This window comes from Bombus vosnesenskii, unplaced genomic scaffold (assembly GCF_011952255.1).
Source record: "Bombus vosnesenskii isolate JDL3184/JDL3185 unplaced genomic scaffold, Bvos_JDL3184-5_v1.1 scf7180000013262, whole genome shotgun sequence".
NCBI lineage: Eukaryota > Metazoa > Arthropoda > Insecta > Hymenoptera > Apidae > Bombus > Bombus vosnesenskii.
The window spans coordinates 1,574,873-1,594,921 of NW_022882922.1; the positions used below are offsets into that span (position 1 = coordinate 1,574,873).

General features: G+C 42.4%; 1 protein-coding gene across 5 annotated transcripts in view; it reads left to right on the forward strand.

Moving 5' to 3' along the window:
• Window positions 1-19,621, forward strand: part of LOC117230969 (transcription factor SOX-6) — a 324,156-nt gene extending 304,535 nt beyond the window's left edge. For 3 of the 5 annotated variants that reach the window (XM_033489084.1, XM_033489249.1, XM_033489167.1), the window contains 6 exons: window positions 11,030-11,314; window positions 12,232-12,607; window positions 13,973-14,197; window positions 14,594-14,641; window positions 14,784-14,936; window positions 15,217-15,710. In XM_033489084.1, the coding sequence (XP_033344975.1) occupies window positions 11,030-11,314; window positions 12,232-12,607; window positions 13,973-14,197; window positions 14,594-14,641; window positions 14,784-14,936; window positions 15,217-15,710 (1,581 nt within the window). Of the gene's footprint in view, window positions 1-11,029; window positions 11,315-12,231; window positions 12,608-13,972; window positions 14,198-14,593; window positions 14,642-14,783; window positions 14,937-15,216 lie in introns of all 5 variants that reach the window. The other 2 variants (XM_033489001.1, XM_033489336.1) reach the window with 2 other exon arrangements.
• The last annotated feature ends 428 nt before the right edge of the window (window positions 19,622-20,049 follow it).

Sequence of the window (20,049 nt, forward strand, 5' to 3'; positions counted from 1 at the left end):
GCTGGTAATACGCGTCTGAGATGGATCGCTGTCGGAGGGAAGAAGGCAGCAGAGCAGAGAAAGAAGCGAAAAAAGGGATCGACGGAAGAGGATAACCAGAGAAAGAAAAGAGAGAAGAGGGGAAAGACTGAGGGAGAGAAAGAGTGGCGACGACAGCGAAGAAAGGAAGAAAAGTCGTGACGAAAAGGAGGTAGCAACGATAGGACTGCTCAGTTGCTCGAAAGGTGACGGGGTTGGTTCAGTCGCGTCCCGACGTCCCCCAGTCCCAAGGGAGCCACGTCCGTCGTTTCACGTACGACGATCCTCGCAGAAAGAGCTCCCCGTCAGAGATAAGAAGCCAAAGACAATAATCCTACTGACAGTCGGGTCATCGTCGCGGCTTATTTCGACCGACGCGCGTCTCTAGCTTTCAGCCGCTAAGAGGAATATTCTCCTCGATATCCGCTGTCAACCGTGCACCATCATCGTACGATCTTTAATGCTGTTAATGCAACTCGCAGTCCCTGGACCATCGGGTATGGAAGCAACTCGATTCAGAGACGTGGCCCGATAAAATAAAAGAAGAATGCTATACGTACAGCGTGTAGAACGTCCAACAGAAATATGTATAATGTGTGTCGTTGTGAACGTGTAGGCTGACGCGCCTTGTCTGATTCTACTTGGAATTTCCTTGCGGTTTGGCGAATGAACGCGTGCTTTTAGCGAATTTGTTTTACATCTATGAGCTAAAGGGAAATCGAATGGAGATTATGAAGGATAGAATATCGAATTATTATAATATATCGTATCTATGTGCTACTTTAAAAGTATAAATAAAGCGAGCATCTGATTAAGAAGGATGAGAATAACCAAAGCAGAGTATGTCTATGGAGTATTCAATATTTTATCATAACGTCACAATTTCGTATAAGTAACCCCATTACCCCTAATTCGGACAGAAAGTTTATTCGCGTAAAAACCTTCAACGGTATACTACTCTAGCGGAGAATTCAGGCGAACTCTTGAAATTTTAATTATTTATATTCTCGTGCTTGATAAATTATCTGAATCGTTGGTAAGTCAGTCTCGTCAAAACACAATTCGACAGTTATATGGTTATGATCAAACCACTATTAAAAAGTTACACGGTTACATAGTTATTGTGGCAAAGTTATTAGACCATTGTGCTCATTGAATACATATGATCGACACGGTCGATGGTCACGTGTTTATATAAATTTGAATGATTACAAGATTATAATCTACTACTTTATTCTCTGTGATTCTGTACTGAATTTACGACTTCTAAATCTCTTTCACCGCCCACCAAAATCACATCGTTGACAAATCGTTTCCTGATCGAAAGTCAAACAGAATCATAATTTCGATTGCATAAACTCGTGTCGACAACCCGTTATCCATTGTTCCATTACACGAGTTCGATTACCACGATGAACGTTTGGTAGGATGTTTACGAGCGGCCGAGCACGCGCTGACAAACATCGTTTCGTGCGCGACGCCGATTTCGAGAGTGCGAACGCCGCTTGAACACGCTCGCTGTCGGCCACGGTATTCGTGTCAGCTCGCATGGACGAGGTGGAACGCGTGGACAGGGAATCGTAAAAGATAAGAGAACGCGGCGTTGGACAGCGAATAAAACGGAGTGCGCGGTTTAAGGCGATGAAACCGGCGCGCTTATAAAGTATTCCCGGCGCTGTTAACGTCAGCCGCGGTGTTTGCCGTACACGCTCAACAGTACTGAACACACGATAACTCTATTCGCCTTACCGTGTGGTCCGTGCTATGCTACGTTCGCGTACTCCTGAGATACGCGGGTTAAAGCGTTCTAACGAGAGCAGCGAGTGCCCCAGAGAAGAGATTTTTGGGGTGGAATTAGGATTCAAGTAACGGTAGTTGTTAAGTTGATCTATCTACTTTGACGTCTAATTCCTGAATACTCGCACACAAATCTTACGATGCGTTCGACGATACATTTACGAGCGTCGATATAACGTATAGTTGCTCGCGAAAGCGTTGGAACATTTGTAGTAATCTTTTATCAATATATATTAGTAGGTATTAATAATAAAAGGATTAAATATTAAGTCAAAATAAAATGATTATCGATTACGTATAATATTACTGTAAGTGAAATTTTTAAGTAGAATGTATGTGTTTGATCTGATTGATTCAATTTTTAAATACAATTTTACAATAAGACGAATGGCACGCTTTTTAAAGGAATTCTACGGTTCATTGATACATTCTGCCGATGAGTTATGAGCTTCGTGCCGTACAGGCGCCGTACGTTTCCGGAAGCATAAATATTATTTCATGCTATGCCGCCTCATTTAGTTCCCGCGTCACCAGTCAGGGGGTTCAGCTTTCGTTTAGAATAAATCGAAGAAAGATTTCCTCTATCCTCCTGAAACTGTTTTGCGTCCACTGTGAAAAATATATATCGATGTCGGCGTTGATGTTGATGTATGTATAATAATTGCAATAAGGAAGTATTATTCATAGAGAGAATTCTCTGAAGTCAAAACAAGCATCCAGCATGTTTTCCGAGACAAACAGTTTTATTGTTAACATTTCACACAAATACATAGTTACAATTTCACCGCATACTTATAACATTTTCTTTTTCATGACAGAGAAACATGACACGTGTATATCGATATCAACAACTCATAGTCATAATATTTATATACAGTTAGTGCACTTGACCCGTAAATCAGCATCGCAAGTTTGATATTACAATCTACTATGTTTTCGTGCCATTTATATGTATAACTAAATAAAAAGAAATTCTACTTACACACGTAGAACGTGGCAGCGTACAGTACAGTCTACAGAATACAATTTTAGAAAACCAATTAATTTATCAAACATCCGTGCGTATTTTACTTCGGTGTATCTACATACAAGAATTTTTGCATAGAACAAGTCGTTCAAGAATATCGATTAAAAGCAATCTCCTATCACATATATCTTTCATATCGAATTGCAAAAATGTTAAAACTCCTAATAAATCTCGAGTTCGTGAATTTAACAAATTGTCTATTCGCTAAGGAAATTATTTGCCAAGAAAAAGGAAGGAGTCGACATGTACAAAACGGCGAACAGACAAGTAAGAACATAGTCAGTCGATCGTACTGTTTGCACGTAACCATATCTAATCCATCCGAAAGATTGGCAAACGCGGTCTGTTCTCCAGACGCGAGCACAATCGGTGAGAAGCGACGTCGCGCCAGATGAAAACGAAACAAAGTCGTCTTTGTGACGTGGTTGAAAGGCTGGTGTGTATATTGGTTGCAGCGGTATGGAAGACGGGTCCGTTTAGTCGGATAATATTGTAGTCGATAGAGCCGCGGCGGTGCAAAGGGAATTATTAATATTACCGCTTTCGAGAAGCTGACCCCGGGAGAAGGTTTCGCAGCACGCCGCGCGGTGATCGTGCAATTTGTTTATCCGCCGATGGGGAATATCAAAAGGATTAGAGGCGGCGGAATAGATAATAAACATCGGCCAATAAAGTCGCCCGAAAATATCTTGGTTGCAGCGTATCGCCGCACTGCCTACCGTCTTCTACGTGTGTGCTTCGCTCTCTCTGTGATCTATGATTATGGATTCCGCGATGTCGATACCAAACGTATAGCCTCTGACGCGTGCTCACGCGTTTCTCGGAACCAGAAGACCGACGGGGAGCCCGCCGTTTGTAGTCAGTCGAACTCCGTTTGCGTCGTTCCTGTGATTCCGCTTAAACAAATTATTCTTTATCGTTGGATGTTGTTCCGTCAAAGGGCGTAGCAACGATGGGTTGGGGTATAGGGACGCGAAATAGCCATTTCATTTTCTGTCCTAAGGGATCTCTCGCCTATAACGAAACGTGGAAAAAAGGTAAAATTTTTGAAACGCTTAAAGTGGGAGGAAATGTCAATGACGATGATAATAGAGGCAAAGCAAGAAGCAAACTTCGTTCAAATTTGATAGAGTTATTGCAAATTGATATTACGATCTGTCGCGACGAGGCAGTTAATGTCTTTCAAACTTGACAGACAATGATATACACTGCTGGCAATCGAGAGAAACGAGAAGTGAGTTATATACGGAAGATAAAGTATAATTTCATGGTAAGAAGCAGTAATGGTAGAATAATTCACTCTGACTAATTGTTGTCTAATGTTACTTTGTACGGATGAATATTCCTGTTTCTAATTCTGAAAGCTTTATATTTTCAACACTTCGAGAATTGCTTATAAAATTGAATAGAATTTTTTCGACGATAAAACGTTGTACATTTCACGAGTATAGAAGTTTCGGTTTCTTTTATCTTATAAAAGTATTTCGGTAATCGATTAAGCTCTAAAATCGATCATATCGAAAATTCTGCCAACAAGTGACAAACTCGATATCAGAAACTTCGTTATCAACGAATCGTGATACCATCGAGTTAAAAAGAAATCCAGTAGAACAAACCCTAAAAGCCAATATAAATGTACAAATAGAATCGCGAAGAGGAATCGCGTGGAGCAAGAATCCAGCAACGATTCTCGTCCCGCGAGCGTCGCCACGGAATCGATGCACGTTGTCGAAGACTTGGATTTTTCATGGTTCCGAGGCAAAGAATCTATCAGGGTGCTGGATGGCCGGTGGGCCTTCCTGGCAAAATAACGCGCTGTTCCCCGGGTGGAAAAGCCCGGCCACGAAAATACCGCTTCCGGTTGCCCTAGATTCCGCATTCACAAGTTTCATTGCAGAAGCGGCCAGCAACGGGAGAAGCGAGCTACCGAGCGAATCCCGTTCAAAGCGGTCCATAATTTATGTATCCCCCAGGCCACCCCTGCGTGTCGTCGAATTCTAGCTTCGCTCTTTTAAAATTCCATTAAGAGTGCAGGCCAACGGCTCCTCTTTGTCGCGTCCGTTCTTTCTCTCTGTTGGCGCTCGTTTGTTTCGCGTTGCATATTTCACGAGGGAATCCGCGTTTCGTTCGAGTTTCGTTTTCCGTCTGGTTCGATCGATTCGCGTGACAGTTTCGGAGGTGGCAGGGGTAAAATGCATAGCGATATGTTTCGAATGCAAAGACAAAAAAACATACATATGTATATACATATAAAGGGATGGAAAAAAAAGATCGGTATATCGTCCGGCAAACATTGTACATATCTTCGATCCAGCTTTTGCTAGGCTTGTATTCAAGCCACTGTGTTGGCTGGCCCGTCGTAATTTTAGACAGTGCCACAGTGACAGTCTTTATAACGCACGTGAAGTATGAACCGCTTCCGGTGGATCTACGTCATCCCTGGTGTGCATGTCCCCTTGCACTCCAGTGGCTCCGATTCTAAATCTAGATTCAAATTTCGTGGCCTTTAGCCTTCGTCTTTCGTTACTAGCTGGCCGCGGCCGCGACGAAAGACCATTTCGCGAACTCCATAACACGCGTTTTTAGTTCGTCAAACTCCGCGTCGTTTGTATGGGAAAAAATTCCGAAACTGATAATGTTATCAGTGGTAAGATGAATGTCAATCCTATTGAAAGACGCGCGGTCAACACTGACCAGGTCAAGCGGCGAACGTTCGTCAAAACTGTGGTTTAAAATTACCATCCCGTTGCGTCGTTTCAATATCTGTCCTGTTCGATCGCCTCGTCTTGACGAGAAATCAAGCTCAACGCTGTCAAAGTAGAATGACACCTCGTGGTTCGACGCATCGCGAATGCATCGATAAATCGGGCGACAGCGGCTGAATACGCGTGGTCCGATCGAAAACAGCGGCGGCAGAGATAACCGGCAGAAGAGCGATTATGGGGGTAGGTATGTTTCAGTAATTGCACGGCTAAGTTTAGGCGGTGCAGTTGGCGTCAATGCGCGGATGCATATTCAGAACGGGGCTCCTCATATTCTTATACTCACTTACTGAAGCGGCGAGCGCGTCGCCTTGTGTGTGGATGTGAATGTGAATGGAACTTGCTGGCACCCCGCCTGTTTATATTTAGCCACTGTGGGCGGTATAGCTGTCATGGATACGTATCATCGGCATAACTGAACTTTGCAAATGAATAATGAAGTTCCATTGGCTGTGGTGCCGGTATGCCGATTATAGCTGAGGCCGTTAGAATGGTTCCTGAAATTGCACAGCCGTTTATTGTCCGACGTCGGGCATTGTTCGCGTTTTCGTGTCGCCGCACCAAACCACGACTAACACGACCGAGACGACGAATCTGTTAATGAACGCACGCAACCGCGTCGTTTCTTAACTCTCTACAACCAGAACTTTGTTTGCTTCCAAGGAAAATAATTATTGTTGTTCTTACTTGGGTCTGAAAAAGCATTAGTTGCTTTAAATATCGTTTGCTAACGATATAACGATGCGAAACTAAAATACGATAAGACTACGAGTTGTTCGATAACTTGTACCTTGAAAGTAATGTTCGATTCGATGTAAAATGTAATACTCTATCGAAAATGGTAATATACGTTTAGACAAAAGATAGCAAACGTAGCAGAATGTAAAATTTTATTCGAGAGTTTGCCAAAGATCGGTACCACGCATCTTCGTTAATCTTCCAGAGAGTCAAGCGTGCCTCTTCCAACTCGTTGCCAGCAAAAATGTTATCCGTTATTATTGGCAATATTGTCGTTACGATCCTGAACATCGGAAATATTCCATAAGCAACAGGACTCGAATGGAAAAAAACCGATTGTCCGGCCGGTTTTTCTCGCGATCTTCACGGTGTTGTTTTTTTACGGCGCACACAACGCGGCAATTAGCGCGGCCGCAAGAATAATTAGTGCTAACGAGTGCATTTCCATACAGAGGCTGTTTAATATGCGGATCCTACCGATAGACGTGAATATCGTACCATCGATGCAGGTAAAACAATGAAGCCTAACTCTCGAAAGATACGTCGATCGATGTACTCGATAAAAGTACCCAACGATCTGCCCAACGATCTTTGTGGGTTGAACGTTGTTTATGAGCGAATGCGGGGATATTTTTATCGTTTTCTTCTTTAATGGCGACCGTATTCGAAGGAATTTGTATCGTCTAGATTTTAAGTAGAAGTAGCAACCATTTCCTTGTTACGGTAGACGAAGATAATGGTACTAGAAAGTTAATGATACTGTAGTTAGATTTACTAGAAATGAATGGTAACGATATTGACGAGGGATTTAATGTTCATTGTTTAGAAAGTATTTCACTACGCATGTAATGTCATGTATATTTAGAATCACTTGGAAGCTTTCTATGAAGCAAATGATTTTTACGCTTAATGATAAGAAAAAGAGTAAGTATAACGAGGACAAAAAAGATTTATTAGGAAAAGACGCCTTCATCGTGACAAGAATGCGCGAATAGTGATATTTCTCGATCGTTTCGCCAGTTTTTCATGGTGGTGATATTTTTGGAGGCGCACTCCCTTATGAAGTGGCCTAGCTCGGTTCATTCAAGAACAGAGCTCGAGAAAACTGGTGACTCGTCTTTCAAGCTCTAACAAATAATCGCTATCGTTCAACACATTTACGACCACGCAACAGATAAATCGATGAATTTTTCGACATTTCGCATTGCTGTTACAAATCGTCATTACACGGAAGCCAAACTGATTTCCATTAAAATAAATCTTTTCGTTTCTGAGAACATAGTCCCCATTCACATACTGTGACATTAAAATTGAGGAATTTGTAAACAGTAAAATTGACCAATTTGACTTCTGCTTCGCTTTTATCAAATATTATAAATAACTCCACGAAACCGTTAACACTTTACATTCTTTTCCTCTCATATCTCGACAACGTGAATCATCAGGTTCCCCTGAAAAAAGTCGAAAGTCACATGGTAACGTTCTTGCAAGGAAAGGCAAACACCGAACACATTGCTCCTTTCCTCCTTCTTTTTTCATCAGAAAGAAAAAAAGAAAAACGACCCTTTGCGAAGAATACAAGCGGTTTATCCAAACGAATCCGTGTGTCCTATGGCGATCGTAAATCATGGCTCGCGATCTTCTACAATCCGCGTCGAGGATTAATAATCGCGCGTCGAAAGGCAACCAAAGAGAGAGAACGAGAAAGAGAGAGAGAGAGAGAGAGAGAAAGGAAGAGAGAGAGAAATAGAAGGATACAGAAACGAATGAAGGAGAGGGAACCTGCTCGCGCGCTTAATATCGTGCATATGTGACGTTTCAGCTGGTGCCCAGGCTGGATGAATAAACGTCTTCCTTATCGTCTAAAATAGACTTTAAACTTCAAGCATATCTGGACCACAGCCAGGTCGTAGGAAAGTACAATGATATTAGCCACGTTGAATTGTTACACCGTGGTGGAAACGGGAGCCGCGTTGAAAACCTGTCTCGTTGAATTAATAGCGGCACCTAGTCGCCTCTGACTAATGGACACCGCTGGAAAAGAAATATTCCATTCGGCCCGGTTTCTACCGGTCCAACCGCGGTCACCTTAACCCTTGGCTATCCACGATGGGCGTGTATTTACGTCCTACTTTCACAGGAAAAGGGTCAACGTTGTACACGCTTTTACTTTGTACTTCTTGAAAAGCATCGGAGGAAAATTGTACTTTCGTTGGAACGCCGAAGCAAATAATCAATTATCTAATTATCGGGTTACGTACAATATTACGTGCGTATCTGGAATATCATTACACCCCGCGGTATGGAAATTTGTACAACTGCACGGGGATGTAAATTTGGATATTGGATTTATTGTATACAATGTGCACTCAAATATTTTGTACGTAGATGATTATGATTAATATTATTTCGCCTTCCATAGAACTATAAATAATCGACTAGTTTAACTAGAAAGATATTATTTCTATTCGTAACGTTGCATTAAAATTACTAGTCTTGTTTTTAAAAATTCCGTATACTTTGAAACACATACTATTCCCAAAGATTAGTCTGCAACACGCATGTTTCGATGCTAAATTAGAACCAGATTTTCCCCAACATTCGTATAACTTTGCTTACTCGCTCCTCTACTTACACCCCCGAATGTTAATATCTCTTGTTTAACATATTAACAACCGCAACATTACGTCAACGACTCCAAATGATATTTGAAGGGAACTCTTCAAGTTGCTATGTTTGTCGTAATTACAGAAATTTGCGGTTTCCTACTTCAGGATTTCCCTAAAATTACCAGCCACGAACGCGTTAATAATAAATCCTGTCCGCATTCCTTGATATTTACATTTAACATTCCCAACGAAACGTTCGACGATTCGCGAAAACTTAAATTAACTCACGAAACACGGCTAGAAGCACGAAAACTCGAGCGTCACACCCACGCAATAAAAGCGCCGAGCAAGCGCCGATCATCCCAGTTTCCCTATTCGGATTATACAACGAATCGTTTGTGCGACAATGACGGAACAATCGAAAATATCGGCCCGATTACGTGTTCAAGATCGCTTGCTGCAGGTTTTCACGGGCATTCAATGCAAATTGCCGGAACAATGAGTCGAATCCGTTCCGAACGATCGTCGCGGCGGTGATCACCAGGGGCGCGTGAAAAAGAAAAGAATGGAAAACAGAAAAAAGATTAAGCGTGGTTACGTTACGCTCGCGAGTGAATTAATAATGCGCATAATACGAAATTTTCATAAGCATAAATAATGCGTTCCGCACTATCTACATTGCATAAGCGGAGTCGGAAGTTTCGTGGGAAATAAACCGTGAATATCACTCGAGCTTGTTATATTTTGCGGAATATTCGATGGATCATCAAACCAGCATTTGCCTGGACGATATCTCGCGATTGACATCGATGTTACACAGCTAAAGTAGGTACGTTTATGTAAGTATGGACGAGAACGATTAAGAACGTTGGTTAAAAGAGAAAATTGGCAGATTCCTTCCTGGTCGCGTTATCACTTCGAGGCAAATAACGTTCGTGTTTCTGTCGCTCTTTTCTCGCTCGAGCTAGCTTCCGTTTTACGCATTCGATAACCAATAATTAAAGTCAATGCCTCGTGTGGTGCGTCGATCGCGTCTTTTATTACGCTTTCTGGGAAAACTTGGACTGGAACTGGTTTCGTGAATCGATGCTTAGATAAAAAAAAAAAAAAAGAAAAATGGAGCTTTAGTCCCGATTTCCGTGGAAAATATAGTCGCGTAGAATAACCTGGTAAAACTAGGTTTATAACGATAGCTGAAACTTTGACGCGATGGAGATTAAATTATAGTTTGAATGTTAAAATATGTATTGCGCTTGCGTTTGCGAAAGCGTATCGACGCTGTCGTTATCGGTGTTACAGAGGAAATTATACGGTAATAAATCGCGTAGCTGCCTTGTCGACGGCAAGTTTGTGGAAAAATATTACTGTCCCTTGCGTAGCTTGTATCATGGTTTTAGATTAGTTTCGACTATATTACAATATCTATGTTTATTTTACATACGTACATGTGCAGTTATTTGTGAGAATCGATGTCAGGTCATTCCATCCAGGTCCAGGTCATCATCTATTTCCACTATCTTTCTAACGAAAAGAATAACGAAATTCGTAAATGTATAGGTATTTTTGAGATTACAAATACACTTTGTGCGATAATAATGCATTTGTAGGATTAACACATTGCGAAGTTTCCTCTTGAACGTGTAAATTGCATATGAATATACTTATGCCTGTCTTCGTTACATTTTATGCCGTGCGTAGTCGAGAAAATTTCTACGACACTCGATCGTGCTTATACGAAATTGTTTAAGAACAGAATTTAATTATCAATTTTCCATTGGAATTTCGAAACGAATCTGAAACAACATCGTTACGCTGCGAGGAAAACGGAATAAAGGGAAATATTGTCGTTCTTCCTCGAAAGATTAAACCACCCGTGAATCTAACAATTTTTCCCACGTTACATTTCCTCGTCCTTGTCGTTCCAACTGAAAAGCAGAAAATGAATACCCGAGCGTAGCGGGCTACGCTGTCTTTCGTTTTCCAGAAAGCAAAGATGGAAGGGAAATTTCATTCTCTGTTTTTTGCCCGCCACAACGTGATTCATCATCCCTCTAATTGCTCGTCCCATGGCTTTGCAGTCGTATCCTGCGCACATGACCGTCGACTCGCAGAAGCAAATCGAGATACAACGGATGCAAACGGAGCACTTGAAGCGGCAGCAAGAGCACATCATGCAGCACAACATCCAGGAGCTACAGGCTCAGATGACAAAGAGCCAGCTGAGCATGTCGGGGCCGCAATCCTTGATGTTCCTACCGTTTCTCGAACAGCTCAGAGGGTTGCCGGTGCAATCGCCTATGCCGCCACCGCCGGCTACGTCGACATCAACCACCACCAACAAACATATCAATTCGATCGCTAACGTACGTAAACCCAGCGCAATCCTAATTTCCCCGCTCATTCCTGCGTTCGACTTTGATCAACGTTTATACCAAGCCTCGTGTACGCGCACCTAACGCGTAGCACCGAGCGTTTAAACTTTAAAGGCGGTTCACCATCCGCTCGATCCGATGAAAAATTCACATAGCATCGTTGCGCGACATAGGTGGCGCCACCGACAAGGAAGTGGGTTGATAAACGGCATAAAAAAAGGAAGTTGGAAACGCGGAAATTCACGGTTCGAGGCGCGTCGATCGACGATCAGCAGGCAGCGCGGTATAAACGTCACATTAACGAGATGGTTTTCTCCCTTGGGAAAAAATTTATTACTAAAAATATGATCTTGGCGGAGGTGGCAGTGATCCGTCGTGGGTAGCAAACAAAGTTGTTCGACCGTTGCGAGAGGTAGATCCGCAAATTACATTGGCAACAGTTAGTATGCGTTTGATTTAGATCGGTATTTTAAGCATTCAGTTACAGTGCTTTGAACTATTCCTATTAATTTACAGACATACTGGGAATACCACGTGCTCTTAAAGCCGACTTTTTCAAGGGGGAGATGTTGTCCATTTTCGATTTATTTTTCCATTAAAAAATCATGTCTTGACGTCTCGATGTTACGAATGTACTTCACGTCTTGTACGATATCATTTGCACGTATTATTTACATCATCCCACAGTATTATCTAAATCGTTTGTCACAAATAAACATTATAAATCATAGCATAAGTCTAGACGCTGCTCTTACGTTATAAAAACATGTGAAAAAATGTAACTATACAGGCTGAACTTGTAGTAGTCGATGCGACGTATAAAACGAGAAAAGAGAGAAAAGGCACAGAAATATTGACATATTGTCAAGATCTTCGTAGAAATAAACGATAGACGATGATTGTTACAGATGATCAGCAGTCACCGGGAAGGACCGAGCTGGGCGACGGCGCATCTCGCGCAAATGACCACGCAGATGGAGAAGGAAGCGTCGCCGACGCCGATCTCGTCCGCCGTAGCACCAACCGCACCTCCTCTGCAGGATCTCGACGCACCTCTCAACCTCACCAAGCCGAAATCCTCGTCGTCGGGAGCCACGGCATCTTCCTCGTCACCTGGTAGCGACTCGCACTCGACAGGGGCCGGAAGTAGCGGTCAACAGGAGCAACCAGTCGCGGCGACCGCGCCGAAACTCTTTCCGCCTGGTCTACCGATGCCACGGAATTATCTCACAACCCTTCCTTATGCAGGTCTGCCACCTCATCTGAGCACCCTCTCCTCGCCAAGTAAGTAACATCTTCCGTTAAATTGAAATAGTTCATCCATACACCGTGAAAAATACAAAATAGACATCTTTTACACACTCGACGTAACTCCCTTAACAATAAAGAGGTCTACTATGTACAAAAATGTGAATCAGAATTACAAACTTATTTTTTCGTACGTCGCGATTTAATTAATAAAAAAATGGTTACTATTACGATGGAAGAACAACTAGCGAAACCATGATAGAATAGCATCCAGTTACGTTCGAAACATCTGTTGCTTTAATCGGATGGCTGCTTTAACGAGGTTCGTATAGATATCACGATGAATTTCATCATTAAAAGTACAAGCGAGTCTGATAGAAATTCCGATCGACCGCACGAAAGTAGAATATCGATGTATCGATTCTCGTCCGATCGGTAAACGCAATTCACTGGTCGTTGGCGTTTATAAACGCGACAAAGTGTACCCTTTTCGGGGGACAGGCGAGGCCGTGGGGGACCAACCGGAAAAAATTCGATCAATACCCCATAGAATACGCGGCGGGATCAGAAACGTACGGTTAATTATCTTCGGGTATGCGCGCGCGTTTACCTGATTGTTCGCGATCGGCTTTTTCTTTTCTTTTGCCCTCAAGTAAACCTGTTCCCTTTCGCGGCCGGTTTTTGCTTTCGGTTTAAAGCACAATCAACGACGCGTAACGCGATTCTAAGATAAGGCTCGGTGCACCGCGTATCCTCGAGGAAAAAGACACGGGCAGGGGAAAACGATGGGATAAAAAGCAGAAGAAGAAACGAGCCTGCGGATTCCACGAGCTGTCACTCGGATATTAGATTGCTGCGTAAATTCTCCTCGTCGGCTTCCTGGTTTGAAAAAACCATCGATATCATATATAGTTTTTGCAACATAGAAATGTTGTTTGAAAGAAGGATCGATATAGTGTATAGTTTTTGCGGCATAAAAATGTTGTTTACCTTTAGTAATTAGCAAAAAGAGCAAGTAAATTAGTATAAAGTACGAAGTATAAATAGCACAGGAACTAGTATGAAACATAAAGAGGAAGCAATATTATTTTAATAATTGGTATAAAAAAGAAAGCTTGAGAGAGATATTTTTCAATTCAGCTAATCAGTTCGTCGCTTGTTTCGATAACTTGAAAATAAACTTTTCCTTTGATATAATCTTACGATATCGAATGTCTCACCCAGTAAAGACCTAACCCAACATCTTAACATCAGAGGAACGGTCGATGGTGCAATCCTCGCGGTATATCGTTGCTTGTTTGTACAATGAGACAAGACGATGACGTTAGCGTGATACGTTGATTTTGCCATAAATGTTTTCCCTCTATCTTTTCTTATCTGGCTTATGACATATCATTACAGTGGGCAAGGTAATGGCCAAAGACGAAGCGGCTGGACCAGGAGGTGCCGTGACTGCCGCCGCGGTTGCCGCCGTCGAAAAGCATTTCGCTATGCGTGGCATTTACGGGATACCACCGAGTGCTGGTGCAATGCCTCCGTCGCCGCAGACTCAACGACCGATCAAGCACTCCGGTTCCCGGGAGGAGGCTGCGCAGGAGGAACAGGATTATCTGTCCACGCCCCACAGTAAATACATTTTCTCATCCTTTGCGCTATATTACTTTCATTATTCTGCTAATTCGAAATAGTATTATTGGTACTGCCTTATCGCCGACCCGAAAAAGTAATGACACAGCTGTGAAATTAAAAGAATTTGAGAGGATATTGTAAATACATCGTTGGTATTTGAAATATTAGATTGTTGGAAAATACGACAAAATGACGTTAAACTATTAGACGTTCTAAATTTTATTAAAATCCGGATTAAAAATAATTTATTTGTAACGATATGATAAATAAACCGTAAAAAGGGATACCCATTCGATGAACGATGTTGCATTCGGATCGCTCCGATGATTTCTCATAATCTGCTCGGAGTTGCTGTTGCAAATTATAACATGCTGCGATATTCTGAAATTACAGTGTGGCGGGAGCCGGGTTACAAGGTACCGGAAGACATAACGGAAAAAGGTAAGCAGTCTTTTGACGAGCCACGAGGCTGACGTTACGCTTTTGTTTCGAGAGCGCCAGGTGATGCTCACGAAATCAGATTCGCTTCTCACGGGAGGAAGCCAAGCGACGTTGACATCTAACACGTCTTCTCTCTGTTCAGCTAAAATGGTGAGACAGCAGAAGAGGGAGGGTGAGAACAAGCCACATATCAAGCGGCCTATGAACGCGTTCATGGTGTGGGCCAAGGACGAGCGTAGGAAAATTTTGAAAGCCTGCCCGGACATGCATAATTCCAACATATCGAAAATACTCGGTAAGAAATTTTCAATCATGATTTTCTTAAATTAAAGATCTCATCGCTTCTGTCGTATTTTTCCCGTGCCCCTCAAATGTGATATAACGCAAACATTGGGATCGATCCTGTGATTCTCGAAATTTTCAATTTCCCAACATTACCATCCCTCGCAGAAACGCTTTTTTAAAACTCCCTTTTATATATAGATATAATAAATAGAATAGACTTTTCTTCCTACATTAGAAAGCCAGTGTCGCTTTCACGATCATCTTCAACGATATTCCTTTTACTTGCACAGGTGCTCGATGGAAAGCGATGTCGAACTCTGAGAAACAACCATATTACGAGGAACAATCACGGCTGTCGAAGTTGCACATGGAGAAACACCCCGACTACAGGTACAGGCCGCGACCAAAGCGCACCTGCATCGTTGATGGGAAGAAGATGCGCATATCCGAGTATAAGTCGCTGATGCGGCAACGACGGCAGGAAATGAGGCAGCTCTGGTGTCGTGACAGCGGGCCAGAGATGAGCTTCCTGTCTCCGGTGGGCTCGGACCTTAGCACGCAACATCATCCGGGAACGGGGGCGGCCGGACCATCGGCAAGGCCTAGCGTGTCGCCGCCGGCTACCATGTTGAACGGCGGTGCGGCTGGTCCCAGTTCCGATCATCCATCGTTCTACTATACGCAAGACAGTTTATCGCCGTCGGATATGATGAACTTCTCGCCGGAGAACTCGGGCTCGATCGGTGGCTACGACGCCAGTCCGCGACATCACGACGAAGATTGAACCGCAGCTCCGGGTCAGCCGCCATGGCCGCCCGGAGCATCATCTTCAGCAGCAGCAGCAGCAGCAGCAGCAGCGTCAACGTCGAGACTCGGCCACGAGTTGTTCTGGTAAAACTTCTGGTGGTTCGCGTGAAAGGAATATATACGCATGAACGCGTGTATCGTCGCGTGAACAGGAACGTGGGAACGATATATGTAGTCGATTGTCGGGGGATAGAAAAACGTTCTCGAAGAGTGACTGAGCGTTTCGAAGCCTCGCTCGAGAGGTTGTGATATATAACGATTCTGTGCCATCGTACGACGCGTGGAGGCCCTCCCGCGGATTCGAGCGGCGATGTGTCCTGCTTCCTTGGATCCGCCGTCGTCGCGTCATCGTATCGCCCAATATGTCGCGCGATTCGTTATGAGATACGTTGCTCGTGCACACATGGCTGAAAGATCGTGCGTAACTCGGACATATGCATCACGACTCGAATCTTTGGGACAGAGTGTCATGATGTAGAGTCACGTGACCGATATCGGCCAACCAACCCTTTCTCGCTATGCGCTACGTATACATGTACGTCGAACGATTCACGGGACACCGGTGAACGTGAGCTCGACGTGGATAACGGCATCGTGCGGAGCTCTGATGGTTTCCTGCTTGCTTATGCTATTACTAAGAGGAATGGGGTGGGGAAAGCAGGCGCGACGGTTGATCCATGCCGACGGGACAATGAACACGACGGCGGCACGAGAGTTTACCAATGGTATATTCCGTTGGTGTAATCAAAACCGCGACCAAGGCGGCGCAAATCTGCGAACGATAAGGTCTAATCGTCGTTAGGTAACGTTCTAGGTAACGAGATATGCGCGTGAGTAGAATTCTCGATCAGGTAACGAACGTCGATTCGCGTGTCAACGTATGTCGGTATCCATCTCGCGGGTGTTTTCCGTACGCGGGAGCGCAGAGTAACATGAACGCTAGAATTATACATAAAAAATAAATGAGGTAAATAAATACAAATATAAAACGATATATATATACACACACATTTTATATATATATATATATATATACACACATACCTGATTTTTCGTAAGACTGCCATGTGTCACATGTGTGCGCGCGCGCCAGAAGGATCGATCCGATGCACTCTCCCGCCGATGCTCGATCGAATTCGTTTCTATCGTGTTTCGTATGAGCCGCGTTTCAACACACCGCGAGACGATCGCGACACGTATTTCTGTGTGTACGTGCGTGAGTGTGTGTACGAAAATACGATGAGCGGCCAAAAAAGTCTTGTTCCTATTCCTTCTAGTGTGTGTGTGTGTGTGTGTGTGTCTGTCTGTCTGTCTGCGTGTGTATGCGCGTGTGCGTGTGCGTGCGCGTCTATAGCGATACGCCATTCCGGTCGGCCGTGTCAATACGTGAGAAACGAAGATAAATAGAAACGACAGAAATAAAAATGAACAAAAGATAAAATGTAAGAAATTGAACGTAAAAAAGAGAAGTAAAAAAGAAAGAGAAAAAAGAAAAAGCTGTGGTCCGTTAGTATCCTGCAGCATCACGCGTTTTCCGAGTATACGCGGCAACACGCGTTATTAGATCGTATAGTTATCCCACGTTCACGGCGGACGGTCCTTTTTTTCATATTCACATGCAATCACTGATATCCGGTGTATCGCACGAGGACCGGGACAGAGGACGAGAAGAAAATGTGGAATTCCACATTCCGTCACGCGATATGAACCCGCTCGAGTCACAGGGGTGTGTGGCCACTTCGTTTCGCGTCTAAAAACACACTTATAGTACTTATAGTATTTTTCGCGATTAATTTATGGACCTAACGTTAAGCGGAGATAGCGTTAAGCGGAGGCAAGATGAAGAGAATTTTTTTTTCTAAATAAAAAAAAACCAAAATCTAAGGAGAAGTAATCGAAGTGTATTATTAGAAGGAAAGGAAGTGTGTATGTATAGGAAGAATGAATAGAGAGAAAGTGAGAGAGGGACACGCGCGGCGTCAATTTTAGTACAATGTTATTGCGTAAAATTACGGACGGGGAAATTAGCGTTATTTATTGTAAACGATGTAAACGAACGAATAATCAAATTCTAATACGACGTTGTGTGTTTTGTTTTTCGATGTTTTCCGGACACACGTTGTTACATTTTTTCTCCGTTTTTCATTTCCTTCGAGTTGTGCGAATTCGTGAAAGCACGATCAACCTGATGGGAGCCGATCGAGAGAATCTAGAGACCGTTGTTTACCGTGATGTTAGTGGATATCATAGAAAAAAAAGGAAGGAAAGGAGGAAAAAACGAGCACCGTCTCGTAACGAGAAAAAACAATATAGAACTATAGGGCGTAAAGTCTCGTATGTAATTCGGGAAAACGAATTGTACCGAAACTGGAAAAATCGGGAGCTCGATGTGATAATACTTATGTGCCAAATAGCGTTTTCGCGGACCGGAGGTTTGTGGCGATATGACGTCCCTTCCGGTTCCCGGGTCGGCAGAGTTGGCTCGACGTGAAAAACTCGATAACTTCTACATCTCTTTTTTCACCGTTTTTTCTTTTCTCTTTTTTTTTTTTTTTTTGTTATTTATAATCAGTGCAATTCTATACAAGGTACCTAATATAATTTTATAAAGAGAGCCAGTATCCTCGATATATCTGTGCCCGCGTTTCGTCGGGTGCTTTTCGAATACCGCGGCCGGCGGCAGATAGGATAGCTTAATGTTGATAATAATTTATTTTATGTATATACATGAATTTGTACAACTGCGTCGGCGGTGTGTTCGTCGATCGAGAAAGAAAGCACGAGAGTGTGAACGGTATTGAGAGGATGAAAAAGAGAGAGAGGGAGAAATCGACCGACGCAAAAAAAGTGTCAATACTATTGAATGTACAGTGTAACTATATTGTGATGTATCTTGCATAGCGCCACATATATGTAATTTACTCGAGAACACGTAGACTTAACGAAATGTTAAAAATGCGATGCATATTCTTATTTTCATTTGGTCATTATTATCTCTATTATTATCCTTAATATTATTATTGTCACATCAGTTTTATTTAGTACTATTATTATTATTGACTATTATTATGATTATTATTAATATTATTATATTATTTCTCTCTCTTTTTTTTTTAAATAATTATCCTTATTACGCATAGCAATAGAAGTTGTACGTGCCAGTTCAGATGACAACGACGACGACAACGGGCGACATGAAGCTCGTCGATCATTTGCGTGCTCGAATACTCAAAAATTTTCGATGTCGTATCGCTCACGCAACAATTAGATGTTTTTTTTACATTTACACTGAAACGTTTTTTTTTTCTTTCTCTTATCACGTCCTGGAAAACCGAAAGGTGCACTTTCGTTAGACATTTCTACGTTTCCTTCGAGCAATTGCATTTCCTCCTTTCTTACTTTTCCATTTCCTTCTTCTTCACCAATTTGACCTCCAAATAACAATAATTTAACCCTATTCATTCTACAAATAACCAATCATTCAATAAATCAATTGATATGTGGAGGATATAAACGCACCCATTGCATGTTATTTCCTATTGTGCCATATATTCGTAATCTTTCAAAATAATTCGCTCTTCTCATTTTTCTACCTTCTTCCGCGATTTCTTCCGCCCTTTTACATTCAAGAACGCATTTTCGGATAGCGTACGTACAATTAAGCTGTTAAGAAATTTTCATCGAATTTGATTATCGCCAGCACGTTGTTTTCTTTATAAAGTTCAATTCTGCATTTCATGGACAGATCAGTTTGTCAGGAACGACACATGCTAAGTACACAATTTTTTCCTCCTTTTATTTTTCTTTCTTTTCGTTTGTATACCTAGAAACGAACGTTTTCACGATAATCTCAATGCACTCGCTGTAAATTCATCGGATTTCAAAAGAAAAAAAAAAAAAAGAAAAGAAATGCAACCAGTGCGAATGCAAACTGTAAGAATAGTAAATTGTAAAACGAATACATTACTAATACTATAGTATATCTAACGTAACGAAGAAAAAAAAGTGAACACTAACATCCAATCTCAATATTCCAAGAATTCACTTCATTTACATGTACGTTGTTGTTAATGGTATGAAAAAAATATAATAAAATAACGCTTTACCGAAATTCAACCTTAGTTTTAGGTATACAACGTTATTTCTAGAAGAAACTTGTATGTACGTGCAATGTACATAGTCTATGCAATACCGTCTAAATGAGAGAAGAACATGAGAGGGGAGAGAGAAAGAAATAGAGAGAGAGAGAGAGAGAGAGGGAGAGAGAGAGAGAGGGTGTGAGTATGTATGCGTGTGTGTATATGTGTCATATGTGT